This window comes from Harmonia axyridis, chromosome 1 (assembly GCF_914767665.1).
Source record: "Harmonia axyridis chromosome 1, icHarAxyr1.1, whole genome shotgun sequence".
Taxonomy (NCBI): Eukaryota; Metazoa; Arthropoda; class Insecta; order Coleoptera; family Coccinellidae; genus Harmonia; species Harmonia axyridis.
In genome coordinates, this window is record NC_059501.1 from 66,154,526 (window position 1) to 66,181,592 (window position 27,067).

The 27,067-nt window shown below is 34.9% G+C and overlaps 3 protein-coding genes and 1 long non-coding RNA gene across 4 annotated transcripts; 1 reads left to right on the forward strand and 3 right to left on the reverse strand.

The window, feature by feature from the left end:
* Positions 1–4,227: 4,227 nt before the first annotated feature.
* On the reverse strand, positions 4,228–9,899 carry LOC123670951 (U4/U6 small nuclear ribonucleoprotein Prp3). Its single transcript, XM_045604547.1, has 6 exons — positions 9,114–9,899; positions 8,649–8,881; positions 7,582–7,825; positions 5,906–6,210; positions 5,617–5,819; positions 4,228–4,565 (listed from the first exon to the last, which is right to left on the reverse strand). The coding sequence occupies exons 1-6, from the start codon at positions 9,784–9,786 to the stop codon at positions 4,316–4,318; spliced, it is 1,908 nt and encodes a 635-aa protein (XP_045460503.1). The 5' UTR covers positions 9,787–9,899; the 3' UTR covers positions 4,228–4,315.
* A 4,280-nt stretch (positions 9,900–14,179) lies between these two features.
* Positions 14,180–15,923, reverse strand: LOC123670952. Its single transcript, XR_006746025.1, has 3 exons — positions 14,896–15,923; positions 14,706–14,846; positions 14,180–14,653 (listed from the first exon to the last, which is right to left on the reverse strand). It is a non-coding gene; the product is annotated as an uncharacterized LOC123670952 (long non-coding RNA).
* Positions 15,924–20,317: 4,394 nt separating this feature from the next.
* Positions 20,318–23,217, reverse strand: LOC123670953 (zinc finger protein 64-like). The gene is made up of 2 exons (XM_045604548.1): positions 23,062–23,217; positions 20,318–22,449 (listed from the first exon to the last, which is right to left on the reverse strand). The coding sequence occupies exons 1-2, from the start codon at positions 23,142–23,144 to the stop codon at positions 20,853–20,855; spliced, it is 1,680 nt and encodes a 559-aa protein (XP_045460504.1). The 5' UTR covers positions 23,145–23,217; the 3' UTR covers positions 20,318–20,852.
* A 597-nt stretch (positions 23,218–23,814) lies between these two features.
* Positions 23,815–25,963, forward strand: LOC123673743. Its single transcript, XM_045608392.1, has 3 exons — positions 23,815–23,964; positions 24,348–25,568; positions 25,955–25,963. Exons 1-3 carry the CDS (start codon positions 23,815–23,817, stop codon positions 25,961–25,963), a joined length of 1,380 nt encoding a protein of 459 aa, XP_045464348.1.
* The last annotated feature ends 1,104 nt before the right edge of the window (positions 25,964–27,067 follow it).

Sequence of the window (27,067 nt, forward strand, 5' to 3'; positions counted from 1 at the left end):
TTAAAAACAAATCAATTGGAATATTGAAAGATGAATTACAGTATGAAGTACCTGAAAACAATAAATGAATTTGGTTCTGAAGTCATCAACTTAAGAATAAAGGTTAAGTATCCTTAAAATATATTGGGGATCGTAAATATTACACTAGATTGTCCATTCAATATTGATAAACCTGATTCAAAAGGAAAATTCAAATGTAATACAATATTTCTGATTTCAAAATAAGGTTTGAATTCATCTATTGACTCCTTGCTTAAGTTTGTGAATTATGTAACGTAATAAACGTTAGGCCAGGAAGAAATTTTTATCTGTGATTGTATTATAATATACCAAACATTTGTAACTTGTACAGGAATTCTATATTTTCTTGACATGGTCAAATACATTTTGTTCTGTAAATAACATTGTAAATAGATACCAATCACTTTTTTATTAACATTATATGTTAGATCACTATGTTAAATCATTGCCATTACGAATAAATGATAATATTATACTACAGAGTTGTTATGAAGCTAATACCTGAAACCTAGGAGTTTGCAAATATAATAAAAAATCATTTAATAATTTAATTCATTCTTTCATAGCAAGAAACATTTTGTTGCATTCAAAAATATATAAATTATTTTTTGTTGGTAGTGACCAACAAAGAATTACTGAAAAAAAAATTAGAAGCTATCCTTAAATTTCCGTTTTTTATTCATTTAAGAAATTTGAGAATAGTTGGAAAATATTTAGCTTGGCCTGAGTTTTCCTGCAAATGTTGGACTGTGAGCTTTCTACATTCTCATTTCATTAGGTGATGTAAATTATTCAAATCACCAAAAACATTATGATTATTTCAAAAACTACTTTCATTGACAAAAAGGAAGCAAGGTGCTTTTACGACCTATTAGTCAAAATTTTTCTGAAATGTAATGTGGTTGCAAGTTTTATCAGTCTTCGCCTCATCATTATTTATTATTCTCGATTTTCCTACAAACTCTGAGAACTGAACCATTTGTCCATTCAAAAATTACATTGTGAGGAAATGATAGATTGTTTTGTTCGGAGAACAAGCACTCAAAAACAGTATATAATCACACAACAGTACAACTAATATTATAAGGCAAACGTCATCGTGGTGTTGAGGTTCAATCCACACAACTGATTATTTGGCAGTAAAATGAAGGAACTTTTCCTTACTTCTTCGTACAAAAACAGAAGGAACTGAAAATCTTGCTATCGCACAAAATAGTGCACAGGTAATCAGCTTTTATTGTTCATATGACAAAGATTGAGTAATGGGTATACCTTTTATTGGTGCTGATATTCTCCTAGTACTACACACACACGCACAGTATTCATGGTTACCCATTTCAAAAGATCCACTGATATAACTCCCTAGGAAAAGCCTGGATAAAAAAATGTTTGAAATTATAGTTTCTTAATCTTCTAGGGTACATTCAATGTGACCTTAGGGTTTGATTTCAAAGTCGAGTCGATTTTTTGAATAGGGAATATACATTTTTCTTTACAGAATCCAATTATTCATAAAAGAATAGGAAAATGTTGTCTCCTTCGTTTATGATATAAAAAGAACCTTTATGGAGATATGAAGTGTTTCATGAAAATTTTCTACATATAAACTAGTGAGCATATTCGGAGAATTGAATATTCATAGAAAAACGAACCAGTATAGAGAAACAAATAACAAATAAAAAAATTATTTTAAATTGAAAGAACTAAACAAAACTTAAATTCACATTTCACCTAATTAAATTTCCTTTCCCATAATCAGAAATGCAGAGTTCTATCCTCTGTTCAAAGCTTCAGACGGTTACTAAAAGCATCAATTAACAACAAAATAATTTAATGGGTAGAAATAAATTAATAAGAAAAATAACACTAACGAAAATTGGGTGACATTAATTTTTGAATATGTTCATATGGAATACAATAATCATGATTATTATGTTATCATCGATGGCTCTTTTGAATTGTTCATGTTTTGCTCAATTTCGCTTGCTTTTTTCTGCCATATTATAGGGCTATTTGCATAATTTTTTTATTTTTTGGGATGTATCAATTTTATGTTTAAGTTATTAAATCAGGGTTTGAGTGGCAGAACAGAGGCATCATCGAATGCCATCTGAACTTCGCCCTGGGATTGTTTTGATTTTCTGTTCATTTGTAAAGAATTTGAATCAATAAAGTCCTATTATTATATTATTAAAAACAAATGATTTTATGAGAAATAACTTTGAATTACTTCATCATAATCATCTTTAACATGAAACACATCATATCTCCAGAAAAATTCATTTTATGAAAAAAAGTTTCTAATTTTTCAAGAAGTTTAACATTTTACAAAGAAAAATGTATATTCCCTATTCAAAAATCTACTTGACCATGAAATCAAATTCCAAGGTAACATTGAATGACTGGATTTGATATCCCCCTGAAGACTTAGAAACTTATTTGAAACATTATTTGGTCCAGGATATTCCCAAGGAGCTAATTGAGTGGATCTTCTAAAATGGGTCACCCTTTATATTATATTCCTAATTCGGGCACACTATGATCAATCCCAATCTAATGAGATTATTTGGGATATGAAGAAATGATTAAAATAATATCATTGTTTTTCAAAACTTAGTGCTAAAATTGTTTTTAGTGGTAATGCTTCCATGGACGCGCACTTTTGAATACAAGGTTAGAACTATTTAGAGGGGCACTACAGGGATATCAAAAACCGTTAGAACGATACAGAGTGGCTTAAATCACAAAAAATTTTGCGTTATTTAGTTATTTAGTGTGTTGGTGTTGACAGATGCAAAATATCTACAATGTTTCCCTTGATATCTCGAAAAAACTGAAAATCGAGATACGAAATTCGGCTTGTATTTATCCAACCAATTCTAATTTTGTCGTCAGATTCTTTCTGTTTCCCATTGTTTCAGAGACTCGATAGTCAATTTTTTTCCTTATGGACGCCATATTGATTTTCCTTATGAGAGGATGAAGAAAAAAATTACGAATTCAACAATGTACCACACTTTACAGAAATATGGAGTCTAGGTACGCAAATTTGAAGAGTTGTTATGTGAAATCATCACTTGACCATCGCGTCTCTGAAACAATGGAAAACAGAAAAAATCTGAAGACACCATTATATCTCTATATTGGATAATGACTACAAACCAAATTTCATGGAGTTACCTCCAAAAACGAATGAGTTAATCAGAAAAAAAAGAAAATCTCGGTTTTCAGTTTTTTCGAGATATCTCGGGAACTACTGGAGATATTTCGGATCTGTTCACACCAACACACTCATCCCTAAATAACGCCACTTCTTTGTAATTTAAGCCTTCCTGTATCTCTAACGGTTTTCGATATCCCTGTAGTGGCCCTCTAAATAGTTCTAACCCTGTATATTAATTTCAACATCATGAAATTGTAAAAAACACAGGAATTTAAATTAAATAAATCATATCCTAAATAAATCTAGGCCATTTGGATTGTGAATTATAGTGTCCACATTTTTTTCCTCTTTTATGGCTAAATATCATAACGTATGAAAAAAATTAAAATTCCATTCAGGGGGTTATATGTCCTGAGATTCGGATTTTTAATTATCGATTTCTGGAATGCACATATTCCAAAACCTTATCTAAAAATTCCATGGGAGCTATAAAATAGTATATTGTGCAACAAGTGGGGAAAGTCCAACTTTTCTCGTGAGTGTGGAAGTTTGTGGCATGAGCCTGAAAGGCGAGTGCCGCAAACACACGAGCGAGAAAAGGACTTTCTCCACATGTTGCACACTATACTTTTCCTACAACTGCACAAATTTCAATAATTCATATTCAAGTAATGGACTTGATTCAAATCAAAATGGCCTTCGTTGACAGTAAGTGCTAATTTATAACGTTTCCATAGAAACTACTCAAAAGTCCAATTTCATTGGTCTACCAAGCTAGGGGTGGGCAAAGTGCCGTGAGAAATAATATTTCCCATAGTATGAGCAATCCATTGTTTTGAAATTGAGTAAGCTATGAAGAATACGCTACTTTCCATAGCAGTTGTAGAAACATTTTTTTTCCTTATTTGTTGTTTTGATTTATCATTATTGAAATAATAAACCAAAAGTATTAGCATGTATAGTGATAGAAAAACTGAATAAATCTAAAAGGAAATAAATATATTTTTCAGTCATTTTAATATTAGGTACTTGAGGGGCTAAAGTTGTAGTTCTAGATAATTTACTTCTTTAAAATTTCATATGTTTAATTATTTACAGGATTACTCAAATCGAATAAATGATTCAATAAAATTACACAATCGTATCATTTGCTTGCTCTAACACCGCTCCACTGTAGGACAGATCCCAATAATGTTCTACTTTATGTTTTTTGAAATGTTCCCTGGCCATCCTTTCTGTAGGACATACTTTGAACTTCATCTCACCAAAGTTTCTTTGCTTACTTGTTCCTTCCCAGACAAGAACACATTTATTAGGGACTTCGTTACCATCAGGATCTTTCACCATATCTTCCTCCCATTTTATACGATTCAACATCAACCTGAAAATATTACACATTATGTTTATTATTTTTTTGATTCATGTTATCCTGGAAATGAAAAACAGAAATTTTCAAATTTTATCACATTTATTCATATTACCCAAATTAGAACAGTTAATACATGTAGGATCCGGTTTATTGTTCCCTGTAAATAATTGAGATGGTCAACCGGATGCGTGGAGCCCTATTAGTCTCTTCAAGTGCCAAGGGCATGACAAATTCAAAGAATTTACAGGGAACGAATGGTTATTGTACATAATGCACAAAGGATGTCTTATTCTTTCGGGGTGTCGAAGAATGTCATATGTCGATTGTAAAACTTAAGAGTTATGGGGTTGGGAAAAGTTTCAGAACAAGACGATTAGGCCAGATGTGTTTCACATGTTTTTTCTCAGGTTCTAGTTCTTCTAGAATATTCGGTTTCCAGGAATCCGCGAAGATCTTTGGGGGCGGTACGACAAAAGATTTCATTGGACTAGGGGATGGTACCTTCCCCTAAAGGTGTGGCCAAAACGAAAAGAAGGGATATTCGAGACAGGGTAGTTCCAATCGAGAGGGAGCACAGTCAAAATTAAGCCGAAGACGAGTACAGTTAAGATTAAACCAAAGACGGGTACAGACGGTACAGTTCAACTCAAATTAAAGACGAGACAAGTTCGGTCGGTCAACTTAAGACGTAAACGAAAAGACGGTTCGCGGACTAGATTAAGACGAGTCGCGAACAAGTTAAAGACGAGACTACCGAAAACTTGAAGTACGACGAAGACGTTTCGAGTTATCAATTAAACGAGAGTTAAAGACGAAATTCAGTACCGTATACCGTATAGTAGTGAGAAACTTGTTATTAGGACGTTATTGGGATCTTCTCAATACTGAGTTTTCACTGTATAATTGTGGCTTTGTAAATAGATGTAAATAATTCAAAAGAGTTTCATTATTACAAATCCAACACAGTCACGGAGAAAAAGACGAAAGGCCAGGTAATCGAATCATACCTCTAGACGATCGATTAACCAAGCCTACATACATATTAATATACTAAAGAAATTACCTCTTATATTTCTTTTGTTGTTTGGGTCCCCCTTCAACAACAACAACACAACAATCTGGATAGAGCATTACAGTGCCAGTCATAAAAAGTTGTTTAGCATTAGTTTCAACCTTGAACTTTTTGGAAGCTAGTTCATGTAGATCTTTAATTCTATAAACAGAAACTTGAACTCCAAGAGTTGTATCTTCTTTCAATTTTTTCACCTGCAAACCGAATTTAATATGAATTAAACTTAAATTATTTTCTAATAATAAAAATGAAAAATTTATACGGTTTGTCTGTTTTTTACCTTCTTTTCTCGCCTTTGTTCAGTGGTCAGCTTTCGTTGGTTATTAGCCTCCTCATGAGCCTTTTGCCTTTTAGCCATTTGTTCCCTAACATGCGCTTCAATTTTTGTTGGATCTTGTACAGCTTCGGTTCCTAAAGCTCGCATCAGATTTGAAATACGTAATTTCGGTTCTGGTGGAGGTTCCAAACCCAATCTAATTTTCTCTTGTTCTTCTTTCCACATTTCTCTCCTATTCTGTCTACGCAACTTCTTTCTTTCCTTCTTAGTCAAGAAAACTGGCATATATACTGGTTTGATAGGATCAGCTGAAATAAGATATAAAATGAGAAATGCACTGAAGTGAAGTCAGAAGCTTTTGCGTTCTTATTCAAATTCAATCTCATATATTTTTTTTATGAAATGATGAATGTCTCCAATAAGCTTAATTCAGTCTTCTAGAAATAAATTTGAAGTCAAAACTTCCTAATTTGTGACATGCCATGAAAACATAGAAGAACTAAATGGATATTTGAAAAAGTTCATTTTTTTCCCTTTTACTGTATGTCTTTACACAATACTTATAATGAGATGTCTTGATAGAGAACGATTGGGTCATTTGAACAATTCCCTATCCAATAACACTTTGAGGGAAGGGGGTACAAGTAGAGGTTATCGAAATTATACGATCTAGCTCTAGGTTATCTCAATTCTGAAAAAGTATTTTTTAAGAAACGATAATGATGATTTCTCATATTTTATTTCTATGGAGGTGAAGTCACAATCGTAATTTGGTCACTGTTATATTCAAGGTTAAGATACAACAGTGATAGGGAAGATATAATTAGCCTTGGGCCTAAAAAGTGAATTGTGTTTTTTGAAACGATGAAAAATATTCAAAACTGTTCGAACACAGTGCAGGTTGACTAAGGTAAGCAAAAATCAAGAGATCACACTTCATCCGCGCGATCAGTTTTCAAATATCATTTAATAATATTAACTTTTTGTTCATACGAGTTTCACTTTTTCAGAATGACAATTCCTGAGTTTTCAATCTTTTTATTCAAATTCACACATTTTACAAATCCAAATTGTAGTAGGCATATATGCCTAGGTGGTCATATACCACCTAGAACTTTTCTATAACAAAATTTCATTGAATTTGACGGATAGATTCCGAGTTATCAAAATCCTCCAAAAGACCTTTTTTTCATCCCCCAATTATAAGATGATGAACCTTCATTTCGCTATTTTGTAAGAGATTTTTAAATTTTAGTTGAGTCGGATGGGTATTTTTCCAATAATTTATAAAACAGAATTTCGTATAACTTTGGACCAAGTGAAAAAGATTTTGCCCATACACAATCTTAACAGAGATACTCGGAATCTGAACCTACCTGCAGATTTCAAGACTATAATACATTCTGTTCAATAGTTAAAGTGTTGATGACCGGAAGAATTGATTTCGACCTTGAATTAATCATCGGTGATTCAAACATAATCATTTGCCCTAGGCTTAAAATTCTAAAATCCCAGATAAAATCATATAATACTGTGCACAAACTGAATCACTGTGTTTATTCTAAACCCAAACTGAAGGCTATCAAGTATTTCCAGTTTCAATTCCTTTGACCACTGAAGTTTTAAAGTATTTTACCTCATAATAAAAGCTAAATTAATTTGAAAAGATTTTTCCTTACTTGGACATCGCATCTGTGTTGGATGTTCTACCAAAGTATTAATTGCTATATCCTTTATGGCTATTTTGTCATCCTTCATTGTATCTAGATTATCTTCCAAAATAACTGAATCCCACCACTCCATTTGAGGGATATCTTCACTTACCCCTTCCGATTTAGCAATCAAAGCTAATTTTGTAGCTGATGATATACCAGTTTTCTTTGCTATTTGTGAGATTTCATTTTGCAATTTTTCAAGTTGTGCCTACAAAATAAAATAATGAGATCCTTCTCCAATCATTTTCGATACTTGATAAAAGAAAATCAGTAAAGGAACTTAAATAATATTTGAGGTTTCCTTCCGTCATAAATAATACAAGATAATGTTTCAACATAAATCTGAAAAGTAATGAGATATACCAATAATAATGTTGACATTATTATTAAGTAAAAAATACCTTAAAATTTACACAATTCTTAACTTAAAGTATTTTATCATATTCTGTAGGTTTTGAATCCAAATATCATCATTACCATTATATGTTTGCAATTTTGGTTTTTTATTTTGAATTATAAATCTTTGATGAATGAAAAAAAGCTGGCAGCTTGTCCAGACATTGTCTGAAACTATGATAATTATTCGCATGAAATTTGTTATGAAAATCAGTTGTGATACTGCATTGACCCTCCAAGATCAAGAATTGAAATTCTGAAAAATTCATATTTACAGAAATTGATCTGCAAATTCATGAAATTTCAAACCTGTAATGCTATCATTATAACAAATTTTAAATAATCTTTCGATTTAGAATATTTTTCAAGTGTCTTTTTTTACAATGCCTATTTGGTTTCATTGGACTTTTTTATGATATTATGTTGAGTTCTCCACAGCACTTCAATTAAGCTGAAAGATGATTCTGTTCAAATAGCTCAAAATAATAACATGCACTATAAAAAAAAAACTAAATGTATTAGTTACTTATTTCAGAAATGTATCTCAATAAATGGGTAAAACTTGCCCAAGTCCTAATGAAATGTTCAATTCAAAACGTGAGTCAAGCTTTCAATAACTTTTTTTTCATACTCACTTTCATTCTAAGTCTTTCAGCCATCTGTTGGAATTTACCTGGTTCATGAAACCTCAAGGCACGTTTTGTACGTAAAGCTGGCTTAACACTAAGTCGACTATCAATAAATCTACTTTCTCCACTATCTTCTTGGACCTTGTCATGGCTTTGAGATTTATTAAATTGTTCTCTTTTTTGAGCTCTTATATTTGCTTTCAAGGTAGGTACAACATGAGTCAATTGAATAGCTTTACCTATATTGTGTAAAAAATAAAAATCAGTCATAAATATATTAAATGTTGATACTATTGAATAGAATTTATTGAAGATAATATTGCACAGACATTCATTGATTCTAATATTTGAAAATGAAATAAAAAAGGGATGTTTCAAATAAATAATCTCTTTCAATTGTCAAAACCACACCATAGTGTATAAGTATTATCTATATTAAGTATGTAATAAAATAAGATGTGATGAACTAACCTGATTTATCAACAGTTCGCCCCTCTTCATCTAGAATGAGAGGTGTAGGTTTATTAGAGGGAACTGGAATTTGAATAACACTCCCTAAAATTCCTGAAGACAGTTTATTTTTTATTTGGGCTTGAAGTTGAGCAATTTTTCTCGCCTTGTCTGCTTCACCTCTATTCAAGAGTCCCATAGGAATTCCATAAATACTTGGTGTTGGAATAGCTATATTCGATATATTGACATTGGTCTTCGGTGTCAAATCCAAAATTTTCTTCTGATCACCGTTTTTCTTGTCCCCATTGTCCCTTTCTTTATAACGAGACTGATCCGAGTCAAATCTACTTTCCCTTTCTCTTCCTCTCTCCCTTTCATCATATCTAGAACTAGACGACTTGCTCTTCTTGGACTCTCTTTCTGTTGTATCATCTCTAGATCGTTTCTTCGAGCTATATGATGATCTCAAATCTTCTACTAAATCAAATATTTTATCCCCTAGTTTCAACGCTTTTTTGCTATCAACATAAGATGAAAGTTTATCAATAGTTTTGCGTTTATCATACCCTGAGTTTAAACAATGTACTGCGGTACTGACCAATGAAGAATCCTTTTCTCCAAGAATTTTATACACAGCTCTATCTATAGAAGGTCGTAAATCATCAATATCTCTCCTACTTAAATGAGACATTGCTGAAATGTAAATAAAATTATGTTTCCTTTTTTGTTGTACGTTGATCGATTATCAACAGAATGCCAACAAAATCATCAATCGAAAATTTACGTTTGTTTTAAAGGTTAGGTTACATAGAGTTAGATTCGATCTACGATCATCGAGGATATTGAGACTCCAGAAACTAATGCCACCTATAGGTTAAATCACCAACCTACTAAACAGCTTTTGGTTTGATATTTTTATTCATTTTTTTAATTATTTTTTTTATTTCAAATCATATTTTTATTCTATAATCAGATATTCCTGAAGTATATTAATTAGTATTGGAGAAGAAATAGTATGAAATAGTTATGAAAGATTGGAGTTATACAGCGTTCTGGTTGGATACGAGCGCTCGAAAAGATAGATCCATTTCCTGATTTCAGGATAACGGAAAGCAGGATTAGCAGGAAAAAGGTTAGGTCTTGAGCGAACCTCTAGACCAGCTCGTTATACCAATGGTTAGAGGACCTAGTCTTTACTGGTTTCGATCTTGGAGCACCAGGAGAACTCCATTGTATAATTCCCTAGCTTCTAGTGAGACCAATCATGCAAAAAGACCAAGAATTAAATAAACCTACTGGAGGGGAGGGGGAGAAGACCTCCACCTCTTCATCCGGCCCCCTTGGAAAAGAGAACAAACGGAAAAACCGTCAGCCGTTTGAGATACCCAAATTGGGACAACCAGGCGGCAGAGATGATCCACTGAGAAAGGGTCTCAGTGGAGCCGGAATGCGGAAGTACCTGCGACTGCTCCATCAGGGACTTGCCCCTGAGGAGGCTAGGAAACAAATTTTTCAGCAACCCAAACCAACAAATTACCCCACTCCGAAGGTAACACCGACAGGAAAAAGAGTCCCGGAGTATATAACACCTCCGGAAGGACCTCATTTTAAAAGGCCGAAAACAGTGGCTGCAAAAACCGGGCAAGCCACTGGGTATGCAGCAGCTGTCAAGGCAAATATAGGGTCCAGAATAGGTATAATACCCAAGGACTACCCTAGGGCAATACTGGAAGCCGAACAACTCACCTCCCTAGAGTATATTCTGGTGGAGGAGATGTGTGGCTGTGAGCAGAGGGGAATCCACTTCACCGGGGAACATTTCCGCTGTGGAATGATGCTGGTGGATGTGGATCCCAAGTGTCGGCGGACTGGCTCACGAAGTCAGTGCCGAAATTAAACCCTTGGAAGGGACCTGAGTACTTCCCAAGAAGCGCCTCCGGCTCATTAAGGTTCAGAATGCAAACCTCAATCCAGAGGCTTGGAAGGTACTGAACTCCAAAAAGGAGGAAAAAGGAACCATAATCACGATTGGGATTGATAACCAATTGGAGGAAGCTCAAGCTCTGAAAGCAGGAGGATGCGCGATGAACTTTCGGATGCCCTCAGCATCCGGGAAATCTGGGGAGCAGGAGGAGAGCAATGGCTTGAGCTCAGCTCAGTCTGGGGCTTCGGACGGCTCTACTGCAAGGCCTGGGGAGTCTGCGTCCCTGGAAGCTGGGCGAAGTTGTTTGGTGGTTGGGGGTCTAACCCAAGACCAAAGTATCTTCTCAAATTCTGGAGAGAATCCTTCCGCGTGGAATTCGAGGAGGAGCAGGGAGATAAAAGGGAGGGGGATATATAAGGGCTGAAAATTTCAGCTCTCTCACCCCTAAAAATTGATTGCAAGATTATTTGCAATGTTGCAACTGGATATTGTACTCATCAAGAAACCCTGGATAGACAAAGTAGGTCAAATCAAAGGTTTGGCTTGTAAAGACTCAAATTGATTTACGACCAGAGGTAAGTATCTTCAAGTTCCCGTGTGCTCATAAGAAATAACATTAAATAAATTCGTGTTTCAGAATACATGACTCGAGATGCAATCCCAATTATGGTACACCTCGATGTTGACCGAGACATTGTTATTGCATCCGCTTATTGCGCTGGAGACGGACCTACCACACCGCCAGCGGAAGTGCAGGAGCTAGTGCAATACTCTAACAGTAGAAAATTTCATAATAGGCTGTGACGCCAACGCGCATAACATCATTTGGGGCAGCACGGACAACAACCTTAGAGGTGAGTGCTTACACTGCTTACTTAAATATCTCTTAGCTAATACTCCTGAGACCCTGAAAGGGGGGGGGCAACTCCCACCTTTGTCACGAGAGCAAGAGAAGAGGTTCTGGACGTAATAATTGCCAGCGATACTGCCAGGAAAAATGTTACAGGTTGGAAAGTAATGAATGAACCCTCACTTTCAGACCATAGGATTATCGAATTCAATATAACGGGGGAGTTAACTAGAAACACGGATTGGTCTGTATATAAGGTCCATCTGAAGGATAATTTAAAACAGATAGAAAATGATGGGACAAAACACCCGCACTACGATCTGGAACAAAAAATCGAACAAGTAAGTACGGCAATAATAAAGGCCTTTCATTCAAGTTGCCGACACTCGAAAGTTCGAACAACCTTGGTGGAACCAGAACCTGTCAACCCTCAAAGAAGAGGTTCGTCGGCTTTTCAATAGAGCCAAAAGAGACAGTAGTTGGCAGGGGTACACTGAAAAGCTTACTCTGTACAATAAGGAGATAAGGAAGGCCAAAATATTTAATTTTCGAGTCTTTTGTGAAAAAATCACTTCTACTCCAACAGCAGCCAGATCACAAATAGTCATGGCAAAGGAGGGAAACAACCCCACTATGTTGCTCAGAAAGCCAGACGGGTCATACACGGAGGGAGAAGAGGAACGTTCGGTTCTTCTCCTCAAAATACACTTCCAGGTAGTGAACCCATAATAAACGCTGATATAGCAACTTAAACCAAAAATCCCCGCAAGGAGGATTGGGATATTGCTGAGAAATTTTTTACAAGACAACGGCTGGAATCGGCAATAAACACTTTCCAACCGTAGATGGAATATTCCCTGTACTCCTATAGAAAGGAATGGAGGAGATTCTTCCCCATCTCCTGAAGATAACAAAAAGCAGCCTAGCACTGGGTCAAATACCTAAGATATGGAGGAGGGCTAAAGTAACCTTCATACCAAAAATAGGGAAGAAAGATGGGAGTGATCCCCGATCTTTCAGACCCATTTGCCTAACATCCGTTTATGCTGATAACGATGAAGAATGTGGTGGATAACTAATAGCGCGTTCGGCAATAGCATTCGAGAGCGGACGGATATTTCAGTCACGTGACCACAGATTTTACAAATAATCAAGATTTATCTGAAATAAACGAACGGAACACATCATCCTGAGCTTCAGCTGTTATATCAGTTCTTTGATATATGCATGTGGCGCCCTTGTGGCTAAATGAAACGAAATCATTAGTAAAACATAATCAATATTCATAATATACACTTTTACTGTCTTGCCTGCTGAAGAGGCGTTAGAAATTTATATTTTTTTTAACTATACTAAGAAGTTTTGAGTTGATTTTGTTTTGTGAAAAATACGGAAAAATTCTGAAGGTATGGACTTTATTATTATTAATTATTTACTGCAAGAAATTCACAAATTCATTGCTATGTAGTTGGTTGCCACAATTCCTATTACAATAAGAAAAAGTAGCTCGAGAAAGGAAGAAAGATATGGATTATTAGTGTGAGAAGAGTTTGGTAAGAATATTTGAGAAATGATAGCAAATGTCTCTCATCTAAAACTCATTGTAGTGCTGATCATACTTTGAGAGAAATGGCAACCTGAAGTATTCCATAAAATATGCAGTGCTCATTTTGTGTGAAACGTGAGGAATAATGATCCTGAGAGAACTTCATTTAACCCAAAGATTTCTAGAGGTTAGTTTGAATTATGTTACGTTTATCTAATCTCATTTTACTTATTTCAGAAGTATAAAAAAACAGATAATTCCTCTACAAAAATGAAAAGATATAAAAGAAAAATAGTCTGATCTCGTAGAAAGTATATTTCCAAGGAGGAATCACTTCTAAAATCTCCATTCGTTTTATGAAGACAAAAATGTTTCAATGGAAGTTTAAGAAGGAAAAAAGGAAGTTTCATTTCAAATTGATCCAAAAGTGTTTTGGAAGATGATATCTTTTTATTTCCATCAGTAATTTAATGGACTATGGTGCCAAGGGAATGTGTGATGGGATAACTTACTGCCATAGGATAAATAAATGATATGTAAAATCAATGCAGTATTTGATAATAATAATAATTTATTTGCACACAAGAAATCCATAAAAACATACGCCATCAAAAGTTTACATGGCTTGTCAATCAAAAAATCTCAAACTATAAATGAATAGTATTAATAGTTATTGTAATGAAAACATAAATACCTATGTTTGTAGTTACAAATTATCAAATAATATTTACAACAATGATTCCTAAATAAATCGCTCAACCTGTATATTGTATGATCCAATAGCAAATCCTTTACTCTCTCACTAATAACAACAGCACTCAAATTTTTCAATAATCTGAAAGTTATAACATGTATAACTTCAGATATGTATGATTCGGAACTTTTCTTATTCTGGATGGGCTTATTACAGCACAATTAAGGCTTGGAAAAATATATTTCTAATTAAAAAATTTAAACTTTCATGCTATCACAATGTGTAAAGCATATTTTTAAAATAAATCATTTCAAGTTTTAACAATTATTTTTTTGTGAATTCTTCATCAAATGGCTCACTAACAGTTTTGAACGTCTTATCACCAGATGAGAACACTATATAGAGTCGCAATTTTTCAAATTCATAATTGCCATACTTAATCAGACTCTAGCATAATTTTTATTCATTCTTTCAAATTAACTGGCTTTTCCTCTTCTCAAATATTTGCAATGGTGCTCAGTATTTTCAGCAGAAATAATTTGACCTGAAATTTGAACAATTATAAAAATAATCTCTATAACTTACTAGAAACTTACCAATGAATAGACATTTGATTTCCAATAATTTCACGGACTCCCCATTCTTGAAAATAACACCATTCAGAAAAGCAACAAGCCTCGGGTCCGACTGACAAACTTCAAGTCCTTTTCCTGAATATGGTATTTTTTTCTCTGAAACTTTCGTATGATAATAAACTATTAGCTGACACAAATATAGATATAGTACCTTGAATACACTGATCTGGCTTTATATTCCCAATTAATTCCATGCTGGGTATATTTATATTGAAGAACAGGACATTTATAAAATACTTCTGGGACTTGCTGATGTCCCACAGTCCCAGTAGATACCCTTGAAGGAGTAAATTTCTTCTGCTTCATCCAACTTACTTACATAATTTCGATATAATAAGGTGGAAAATTCACTGAAGTCTGTCTCATTTATTTAGAAGTAATGAAACCAGTCCGCTTCATATATTGTGAACATGGTCAGCTTTTTTAAAAGCTTGGCCTTTTTCTTCATATCCCTAGCTTGAATGTCCATCGCTTTTCATAATTACACGAAAAAAATTATCTGTCCCCAAAGTCTTACTAATGATATTGTCCAAAGTCACCACCAGATATCTCATTCCAAAAATATACACACCGCCTATTCATTTGTTATCTGCATTCCATTCCCATAATTTTATTTAAAATCCAATTATAGAAGTATAATAAGTTAGTTATTGAAATTTTTCAATACAAACTACGACGAATCATAGCAATAGGCGCAAGAGTAGACTTAGAGAACCACAAGACAAATCATTTGAACAATACATAACTGGTTTGAAGAGATCTGATTATTCTATATGGAGGCCTATAAAATCGAAGAGTAAACCGAAAGAACAAATCCCACCAATCAAAAACTCAGTATTACCCAATGCTGAATGGGCCAGAAGCGAACAGGAAAAGGCAAACTTATTTGCAGAGTACATAACCGATGTATTCACTCCAAACAATCAAATGGTAGATGACAACATAGAGGAGAGCATTTCCAACACACCACAAGATATACCAAACATATTTTATGTTTGATGTTAAGAATTTTCTTAACATCAAAAGAGGTATATGCGGAAATCAACCTGCTAAATACTAAAAAAGCTTCTGGATCTGACGGTATAACTCCAAGAATGATAAAAGAATTATCCAGAAAAGGAGTGGTCCTCTTAACCAACATTTTCAACGCTATAATAAGATTGAAGCACTGGCCCGAAGTACTAAAAACAGCAGATATTCTCATAATTCTAAAACCAGGAAAAAATCCTAACGATACATCATCATACCGACCAATAAGCCTGCTTCCCACAACCTCCAAAGTACTGGAAAGACTTATCCTGAAAAGAATCAACACCGATATCCCCAACAACCAATGGATTCCAAATCACCAGTTCGGATTCAGACAAGGCCATTCAACAGTCCAGCAAACTCACAGAATCACACAAGCCATCAACCAAGCCTTCGAAGAGAAGAAATACTGTACTTCAGTTTTTCTCGATGTAAGCCAAGCTTTTGATAAAGTTTAACACGCAGGATTACTACACAAAATAAAAAGTATCCTCCCCCTAAAGTACTTCCATCTTCTGAAATCCTATCTGACGAATTGAAAATTCAGAATCAGAGTTGGACAAGAAATCTCTGGAAATTACCCCATTCGTGCTGGAGTTCCTCAAGGTAGCGTCCTGGGTCCTGTTCTATACCTATTGTGCACATCAGATCTGCCCACATCGATCAAAACTATACTAGGAACATTTGCAGACGATATACAACTTTTCTGGCAATAGACGAAGATCCATCAATTGCCGCAGACCTCGTCCAGAAACACCTGGACAAAGTACAACTCTGGATGAAAAAGTTGAAGATCAAGATAAATGAGACCAAATCCAAGCAAGTTGATTTCACACTAAGGAAAGAACGTTGTCCACAAATTCGACTTAACAACACAAAAAAACCCTCTTACCTTGCTAGTAATGTTATATACTGTTGGGTTGGGATGCAACAAATATATTCTATGGTGGAACATTTGGCGCGAAGTCTCCGCTATCCCCGCCATGACGCAATGAAGAGGTCCAGGACGCGGTCAGCTGGTAATGGTATACTGGTATAGTTAGTTCGTCCCAAGCCATCGACCGGTGAACGTCTCCGTATAATTCATGTTGTTACAATTACGTATTTATTTCATTGTTCATTTGCGAAATAATATTATTACTACATTCACTGTGTTTACTCAATAAACTTATTAAACCAAATAAACATTTAATTAACCCAAAATATACTATTGCTAGATCGAAAAAGATCGACATCTGATTGATCAGATATATTTGCCGAACGCTCCAGATCTGTATTCCCCTCAATTTGGATGTAATAAACGAACGGTTCAGACAAGTCCGAGCGGTCCGAGGTAATAACCGAACGCGCTTATAGATTGGTGGTGTAGGATCAGGAAATGTTACAAATAAGTATCCATGACTCAGTAAATTCTAGAGCTGACATCCAACAACTTAGCCGATTTTATTATTCCTTATTAAAAACAAATATCCAACTACGGAATGAATAATAATAAAATAAAATAAAGATTTCTAGCCCCTATCGACTTCATTACTTCAGCGCATCACATACATACATCTAAGTTTTTTACCCTAATTTGTTTCGAGTCCGCTGTTCCTTTGATTTCACCTCCGTCTGTCGGCGTACTGTTTATGCATCGGTCGCATTGTTTGTCCCCGCTTTTTAATATATTATGATTTCTTTATACGTGAAATATTGGAGAATTGATTTGAATTTGAATGAGATGATTTTGGAAAGATACATTTGTCTAGCTTGTAAGTACTTTGTACCTATATATGTGTATATTACTTTTATTCTTATTTTAAACTAAAAATGTTTTGAATTATATAATGTTTCTTTGTATATCTAAATTATACCAGACCATATTTTCTGTGATATTTTCTAGTCAATAACTTTTAGTAATGCTCATCTTTCCTTTATTTTTGTAAACACCTTCATCAATGTTACAAATGATGTTTTCCGTAAATTTTGTAGAGCTCTGAGGATGGAAATAAATTTTTCCGAAACGTCGGCGAACTAACAGAGTATCATTTTCCTGTTTCTCCGATCCTATATATCTTTGTCTATGGATTATTGGATTTTATATGTCTTTAATGCTTATTTGTTTATAAAAATTAACATTTCGTCGTAGTTTGTATTGAAAAATTTCAATACCTACCTTGTTGTACTTCTATAATTGGATTTTAAATAAAATTATGGGTATGATATGCAGATAACAAATGAATAGGCGGTGTGCATATTTTTGGAACGAGATATCTGGTGGTGACTTAGGGCAAAATCATTAGTAAGACTTTGAGGACAGGTCATTTTTTTCGTGTTATTATATGAAATAAAGTATTGTGCTTGTGCACTTTATTCAGGAGCGATTGACATTCAAGCTAGGCATATGAAGAAAAAGGCCAAGCTTTTTAAAAAGCTGGCCATTTTTACAACATAATTATGAAGCGGACAGGTTTCATTACTTCTAAATTAATGAGACATACTTCAGTGAATTATCCACCTTATAATATCGAAATTATGTAAGTAAGTTGGATGAATCAGAAGAAATTTATTCATTCAAGGGTCCCGACTGGGACATCAGCAAGTCCCAGAAGTACATATTTTATAAATGTCCTGTTCTTCAATAAATATACCCAGCATGGAATTAATTGGGAATATAAAGCCAGATCAGTGTATTCAAGGTACTATATCTATATTTGTGTCAGCTAATAGTTTATTATCATACGAAAGTTTCAGAGAAAAAAATACCATATTCAGGAAAGGACTTGAAGTTTGTCAGTCGGACCCGAGGCTTGTTGCTTTTCTGAATGGTGTTATTTTCAAGAATGGGGAGTCCGTGAAATTATTGGAAATCAAATGTCTATTCATTGGTAAGTTTCTAGTAAGTTATAGAGATTATTTTTATAATTGTTTAAATTTCAGGTCAAATTATTTCTGCTGAAAATACTGAGCACCATTGCAAATATTTGAGAAGAGGAAAAGCCAGTTAATTTGAAAGAATGAATAAACATTATGCTAGAGTCTGATCAAGTATGGCAATTATGAATTTGAAAAATTGCGACTCTATATAGTGTTCTCATCTGGTGATAAGACGTTCAAAACTGTTAGTGAGCCATTTGATGAAGAATTCACAAAAAAATAATTTTTAAAACTTGAAATGATTTATTTTAAAAATATGCTTTACACATTGTGTAGCATGGAAGTTTAAATTTTTCAATTAGAAAGATATTTTTCCAAGCCTTAATTGTGCTGTAATAAGACCATCCAAAATAAGAAAAGTTCCGAATCATACATGTCTGAAGTTATACCTACATGTTATAACTTCCAGATTATTGAAAAATTTAAGTCCACTTGTTATTAGTAAGATAGTAAAGGATTTGCTATTGGATCATACAATATACAGGTTGAGTGATTTATTTAGGAATCATTTTTGTAAATATTATTTGATAATTTTGTAACTACAAACATATTTTCCTCACGTTTCACACAAAATGAGCACTTCATGGAATACTTCAGGTTGCCATTTCTCTCAAAGAATTATCAGCACTACAATAAGTTTGAGATGAGAGACATTAGCTATCATTTCTCAAATATTCTTATCAAACTCTTCTCACACTAATAATCCATATCTTTCCTTCTTTCTCGAGCTACTTTTTCTTATTGTAATATGAATTGTGGCAACCAACTACAAAGCAATGAATTTGTGCATTTCTAGCAGTAAATAATTAATAATATTAAAGTCCATACCTGCAGAATTTTTCCGTATTTTTCAATATTGAAAACAAAATCAAAAAGAGCATAAATTTCTAACGCCTCTTCAGCAGGCAAGACAGAAAAAGTGTATATTATGAATATTATGTTTTACTAATGATTTCATTTCATTTAGCCACGAAGGGCACCACATGCATATATCAAAGAACTGACATAACGGCTGAAGCTCAGGATGCTCTGTACCGTTCGTTTATTTCAAATAAATCTTGATTATTTGTAAAATCTGTGGTCATGTGACTAAAATATCCGTCCGCTCTCGGATGCTATTGCCGAACGCGCTAATTGTTAATAAAACCCTCATTTGTTGCAGAAAAACGCATGTTAGTTGCTGTTTTATATGATAAATGTTTTCAAGAGTTTCAACAAAAATTACATTAAACTATATAATCTCATCCAAAGATGTATTACCATTTTTTTAAACAGTTTCACGCAGCCATATTAGTAGTGAAAATGTTATGCCTTATTTTAACCTGGAAATGATTAATAATCATAATATTCAGCATGGCAAAAATTTCAGTATTAATATTATGGTTGCGCGAAATTGCTCCAAGACCTCAAAGTCAAACAATGGAATTGAAATTAATAATTTGATATTCCCGCGCTAAAACGCACAAAGCGGATGTGGCGCCATCTCCAACTGCCTTTAAAGATGTGTGAGACAAGGATACAAAATATCGGATAAAATTTAGTGGGGAGTTGTGCGTCTCATTCTTGTCTCTGCTAGTATCACAATCACAATATAATATTATGTAGTGGAAATAACAACACAAGGATATCGACATTTTATAATTATAATACAGAATCCCTTTTTTACATAATAATATAAGATTCTGAAGAAGACTCCCAAATATTGATATTCATTTGTTCCTTTGACATAAAATGAACTCTAAATGATATTTAAAGGGAGTTTTCCCTTTGAAAGAATAATCACATAAATCACATTTATATTTCTCCTAATCTGAATGAACATAATCTATATGTATTTTCAGAAATGACTGGAAGCAAAATCACATAAATTACACTTATGAGGCTTCTCATTGGACTGAACAGAATTTACATGTCTTTTGATGACATATTTAATATTTCCAGCTTAATTACATAAAACACATTTATGTTGCTTTAAATCTAAATGAACAGACTTTTTCATGCAATTTGAGATAATTCTTACGATTAGAAGCAAAATCACCCTGACCCTTATGTGGCTTTTCAGTGGAACGAACAGTATTTATGTCTTCTGATGTCATCTTTACAACTTGAAGTAAAATCACATGAATCACACTTATTTGGCTTTTCATCAGAATGTGGCTTTTAATTGGAATGAACAGTATTTATATGTCTTGTGATGTCATATTTACGATTTGAAGCATAATCACAGAAATCACATTTATATTGTTTCAAACCTATATGAACACCATCTATATGTGATTTGAGGTTATTCTTTCGAGTAGTAATAAAATCACATAAATTACACTTATGTGGCTTTTCATTGGAATGAACAGTATTTATATGTCTTGTGATGTCACTTTTACGACTTGAAGCATGATCACAGAAATCACATTTATATTGTTTCAAATTTATATGAACACAATCTATATGTGATTTGAGGTTATTCTTATGGTTAGTAATAAAATCACATAAATGACACTGATGTGGCTTTTCATTAGAATGCATAGTATTTACATGTTTTGTGATGTAATTTTTAAGACTTGAAGTAAAATCACAGAAATCACACTTATGTGGCTTTTCAGTGGAATGAACAGTATTTATATGTCTTGTGATGTCATATTTATGATTTGAAGTAAAATCACATAAATAACACTTATGTGGCTTTTCAGTGGAATGAACTGTATTTATATGTCTTGTGATTTCATATTTCTGATTTGAAGTAAAATCACATAAATCACACTTATGTGGCTTTTCAGTGGAATGAACAGTATTTATATGTCTTCTGATGACATATTTACGATTTGAAGTAAAATCACATAAATCACACTTATGTGGCTTTTCATCGGAATGTGGCTTTTCATTGGAATGAACAGTATTTATATGTTTTGTGATTTCATGTTTACGACTTGAAACATAATCACAGAAATCACATTTATATTGTTTCAAATTTATATGAACACCATCTATATGTGATTTGAGGTATTTCTTATGACTAGTAATAAAATGACATAAATGACACTTATGTGGCTTTTCATTAGAATGAGCAGTATTTACATGTCTTGTGATGTTATGTTTACGACTTGAAGTAAAATCGCATAAATCACACTTATGTGAACTCGAAGAATGAACACTTTCCATATGATGTCTGAGACTATATTTAATATTAGTAGCATAATCACATATATCACACTTGAATTGCTTCAAATGAATAGTATTCATGTGATAATTGAGCTCATATTTATTTTTTGAAGAAAACTCACAAAGATGACAGTCTTGTTGCTTTGAAGCAATAATAGTTTTCCAGCTAGTAACTCGTTTTGCATTTAATAGACAATTTTTTTTTTCTTCACTCTCTTCTCTCATTTGAATGGGGCAAGGAACACTTTGTTCAGATGTGTTATTAGAATCAACTTCATTCTCAATTTTGATAATGATTGCTTGCTCCTTATGAATTTGACTTTCATCAATAAATTCTTCAACAATATCCAAATCTTCAATCTTAACCTTAAATGTTTCAAGACTTTCTTTTTCTTCATTTTCTTTCATTATCTGAACTGCGTAAGGAATACTTTGTTCAGATGTACCATTAGAATCAACTTCATTTTCAATTTTGATTATAAAGGCTCCTGTGTTATTGACTTTTATTCGACTTTCATCAATAAATTCTTCAACAATATCCAAATTTTCAATCTCAGCCTTGAATGTTTCAAGACTCCCTTCCGTTTTGAAAACATGAATGCTGAAACATTATAGAATTATGCATTTATTTACTCTTTTAGCTTCTGTCAGTCAATGAAAAAAAATCATATTAATCTACAGTAATTTCTCATGCAAATCACATGGATTATGATAATTTATCGATAATTAATTATACCATGCGAGTAAGGTAATATAAATCAAAATTATTTATTGAAGCATATATAGCTCGCCAATTCGACACATTCTAAAATTATGCCTGAACTAGATGGAAAATTAATGAAAATGTTTCAAATAGTGTTAGTCTGACCTTCAAATTCTGAAAATTATGAGGAATTCATTTTGTATCTACTATATATATTACATCTTACTAGATATATTACAATATCTAATGTAAAGGATTTAATTGGGACGGATAGTGTTATAATAATAATTTGTTAACTTTTGAAAGCCAATAAACTTTTAATCCATATTATCAATTACAAACAACACAACAATTCACCAAAATCCATATAATAAAATGTTTATTTCCTCATGCAGAATAGAAGATTCCACTAAACTTTAATTTAAATGTATAATAATTTTATTGTACTAAGATCAGTCTGATCTGATGATTAATTCGACCACTTAAATAAATAACAATTTTGAAACTCACGATTCACTTAATGAAATATTTGTTTTGTCTTCGATGGGATGTTGAACAGATTCCATTTTGCTTGGATACAATTTGTAAATCATTAGATACAATTGACCATATTCACCGTCGCCATATTGTTATGCGACAATACCAACTACCCAGTGTTCCCAACGAAGAAATATTGAGTTTACTAGAAAAATTCCACAATATAAAGTTTATAACTGAAGTTTATGTGTACCTTTTCTGGCTGCTACGCCAGATAGGCTTGTTTGGGACAACATTGTGCAAAAATTTCACCTTTTGGAAATAAAAAGATTAGTGAAAGGTGGTTTTCTGAACAAATTAATTGTGGCCGAGTGTATAAATGAATGCTTCGCTCCATTTTTGGAAATAGTCAGTGGAAGAATAGTCTTTATGGCTGATAGTATTTTTGATATTAGCGGTATTTTTGTAGTAAACTCAATATTTCTCCGTTGGGAACACTGGGTAGTTGGTATTGTCGCATAACAATATGGCGACGGTGAATATGATCAATTGAGAACACGCTTTAAAAAGGGATATTTTGCATAACTGGTCAACTCTGGTCGACGAAAGCCACGTGAATTGAAAGTAGGCGACGTAGTTCTGATTGGTGAAGAAAATGTGAAACGGACAGACTGGAACATTGGAAGAGTTTTAGAATTATACCCTGGAAAAGATGAAGTTTCGAGAGTAGCGAAAGTGAAAAAAAAAACTGGCGAATCCTTGAGACCTTTCCAACGTTTGTACACCATGGAGATCAACGATTCCACGAGTTTAACAGAAAATCAAACTGACCCACCAAAATTGAAGAATGTAGAAAATGAAGTGATGAATTTAGGGGGAAACCGAAGGAATAGAGAGGAAGAGGAGAAAATCAAAATTACGAGAAGAGGACGTGTGGTGAAACCACCTGATCGTTATGGTTTTCAATAATTTTGCGGGGGGAGAATGTTGGAAATGGATTGATGATTTCATTGTTTCAATTATTACCTCCATATAATCTGATATGTTTTTGTTACTATAGACATGATATAACGATATTGAAATAAAATAATTCTTGGAAAGCTGTCACAAAGTATTTTAATCGAAGTTTTTCAAGGAAATAGTGTAAATACAACATAGTGGGTGCGTTCATAAACTTACATAGAGAGTAGAGTATGGCCATCACAGAATACTAAATATATAGTATAAGGAGTTCCTTATACTATGGTTTGGCCATCATCCTAGGCCTAGCCTAGCGGACATCCAACCTCATAAGGAGCAGATGTCTGACATGCCTTCAGATAAACCTCCAGCACTCGAAGGCAGCCTTTAGTGCCTTATGCTGGAGAACATCTAGAAGGCATGTTGACATAGGGCTTATACAAGAGCCCTGGATCAATGGAGGCCAAGTAAGAGGCCTACCAAACAAAGTATATCAGACGATATACTGCGATAAGGCAGTAAGTCCAAGAGCCCTAATAATACTCAGAAGGGGACTAACCTGTCTTCCACTTACAGAGTTCCTGACAAGGGATCTTGCTGCGGCATTGGTTGAGGTGCGAACTGAGAACATCAGGAGGCAGCTTGTTATCGCCTCAGGATATTTTCCAGGAGACGCCATCAGCCCACCACCGAAGGAAGTACAACGCCTCATCGAATGGTGCCGCATGAAGAAGAAACAACTGATTCTGGGCTGCGATGCGAACGCACACCACAAAGTATGGGGCAGCACAGATATAAATCATAGAGGTGAGGATTTGCTTGACTTTCTATTTTCTACTAACATAGAGATAGTAAATGTGGGTAATAGTCCAACCTTCATGAATGCGATCAGAAGGGAAGTAATTGACCTTACACTGGCGACACCTTTTATTGCGGGGATGGTCAAGAACTGGAGGGTCTCAGAAGAGCCATCCATGTCAGACCATATGGCAATAGAATTCAACGTTGAAGCAACTGCTTCAGCTGATGTTGAGTGCAGGATACCCAGGAAGACAGACTGGGAACTTTACATAGCCCACATGAGTTCTGATCTGAAGGGCCTGAAATACAACATCAGCTCCAATGAGGATCTGGAGAACGCCTCTGCTCACTTCACATCATGTCTGCAGAGGGCATTTGAAAACAGTTGTCCACTCAGGAAGAAAACGACCTCCAGAGACGTCCCCTGGTGGAACAATCATCTTGAAAACCTCAAGAAAATTGCTAGAAAAGCCTTCAATAAGGCTAAGCGAGAAGGCAGCTGGAATGCCTACAGACTAGCCCTGACCAACTTCAACAAAGAGGTCAGGAAAGCCAAAAGGCAGTCCTGGAGAAGCTTCTGTGAGGGAATAGATAAAACGGCCCCAGCAGCTAGACTTCAAAAGGTACTATCTAAGGATCACTCAAACCCAATTGGCCAAATAAAGAAGCCATGTGGGGAATTTACGAATGATCCTCAAGAGAGCCTAAGAGCTCTACTAGAGACTCACTTTCCTGGCTCCAGGCAGATTACCAGTGAAGATGGGGCCCCCGCTGGGGAAGTATACAACCCCACCAGGTGGGATTCTCAGAAAGCTGGTAGACTATTCACACCAGAAAGAATTGAATGGGCGATAAAGAGCTTTCAGCCCTTCAAATCAGCAGGCATGAATGGTATTTTTCCAGCCATGCTTCAGAAAGGTGTTGAAGTGCTTATAGCCCCGATAACTGAGCTCTTCAAGGCCAGCTTTACAAGGGGCTATATCCCGAAATCATGGAGGGAAGCGAGGGTAGTATTCATACCCAAAGAGGGTCGAAAAGGCTCCCCAGAGCCTAAATCCTATCGACCCATATGCCTCACCTCCTTTCTCCTGAAGACCATGGAGAAAATAATTGACAACAACATAAGAGGCAGTGTAAAACTCCACAGCAAACAGTTTGCTTATAGGGCGGGTAGATCTACTGTAGACGCCCTTCATCATCTTCTTAGAGAGGTGGAAGGCACCCTCAACGCAAAGGAGATTCTGCTTGCAATGTTCGGTGATATCGGAGGGGCCTTTGACAATACCCTACATACCTCCATATGCAATGCAGCCAAAAGGAAAGGGATAGAACCCTCCACTGTAAAGTGGATATCAGCTATGTTGAAAGGACGAACCGTTACAGCCTATCTGGGAGAAACCGAAGTGACTGTGCTGACGTGCAGGGGATGCCCTCAGGGAGGGGTTCTATCACCCCTGCTGTGGAGCTTGGTCATGGATGGCCTCTTGGAGAGGCTTACAACAGGCGGATTTAACGTCCAGGCTTACGCCGACGACATAGTGGTGACAGTTAGAGGCAAGCATGGGGGCCCAATAAGTAGCCGAATGCAACTTGCTCTCAAAACTATTGAAAATTACGGGGAAGAGGGGCTTACTGTCAACCCCTCGAAAACATCAATAACCCCGTTCACTAGAAGAAGGAATCTCGACCTCAGAGCTCTGGTCTTAAATGGTCAGACTCTGCACTTCTCTAGTGAGTGTAAATATCTAGGTGTTATCCTGGACAGTAAACTGAACTGGGGGAAACATATAGATAAGACTCTTTCCAGAGCCACGGCGGCTATGTGGGCATGCAAAAGACTCTTTGGAAAGACATGGGGAGTGAAACCGAAAATGGTACTGTGGTTATACACAGCGGTGGTACGCCCTATTGTCACCTATGCATCTCTAGCATGGTGGACAAAAACCGAGGAGGTCACCACACGCATCAGGTTGCAGAAAATGCAAAGGCTGGCGTGTATTGGTGTCACAGGAGCTATGCGCACAGTTCCTACGGCAGCGCTGGAGGTCATACTAGACTTACCTCCCTTACACCTACATGTAAGGAAATGTAGCCTGCTGGAAGCAATAAGGATTTCCCATAATGGAAAGCTCCTTCCTGGGAACTGGGTTGGACATATGAGGATACTGAATCAACTAGATTCAAACCTCCTCGCAAAACCATCAGATATTATGCCAACCACCTACGATTTTGAAACGCCCTTTGAAACGGTTATAAATGACCGTCATAGTGCAATAAG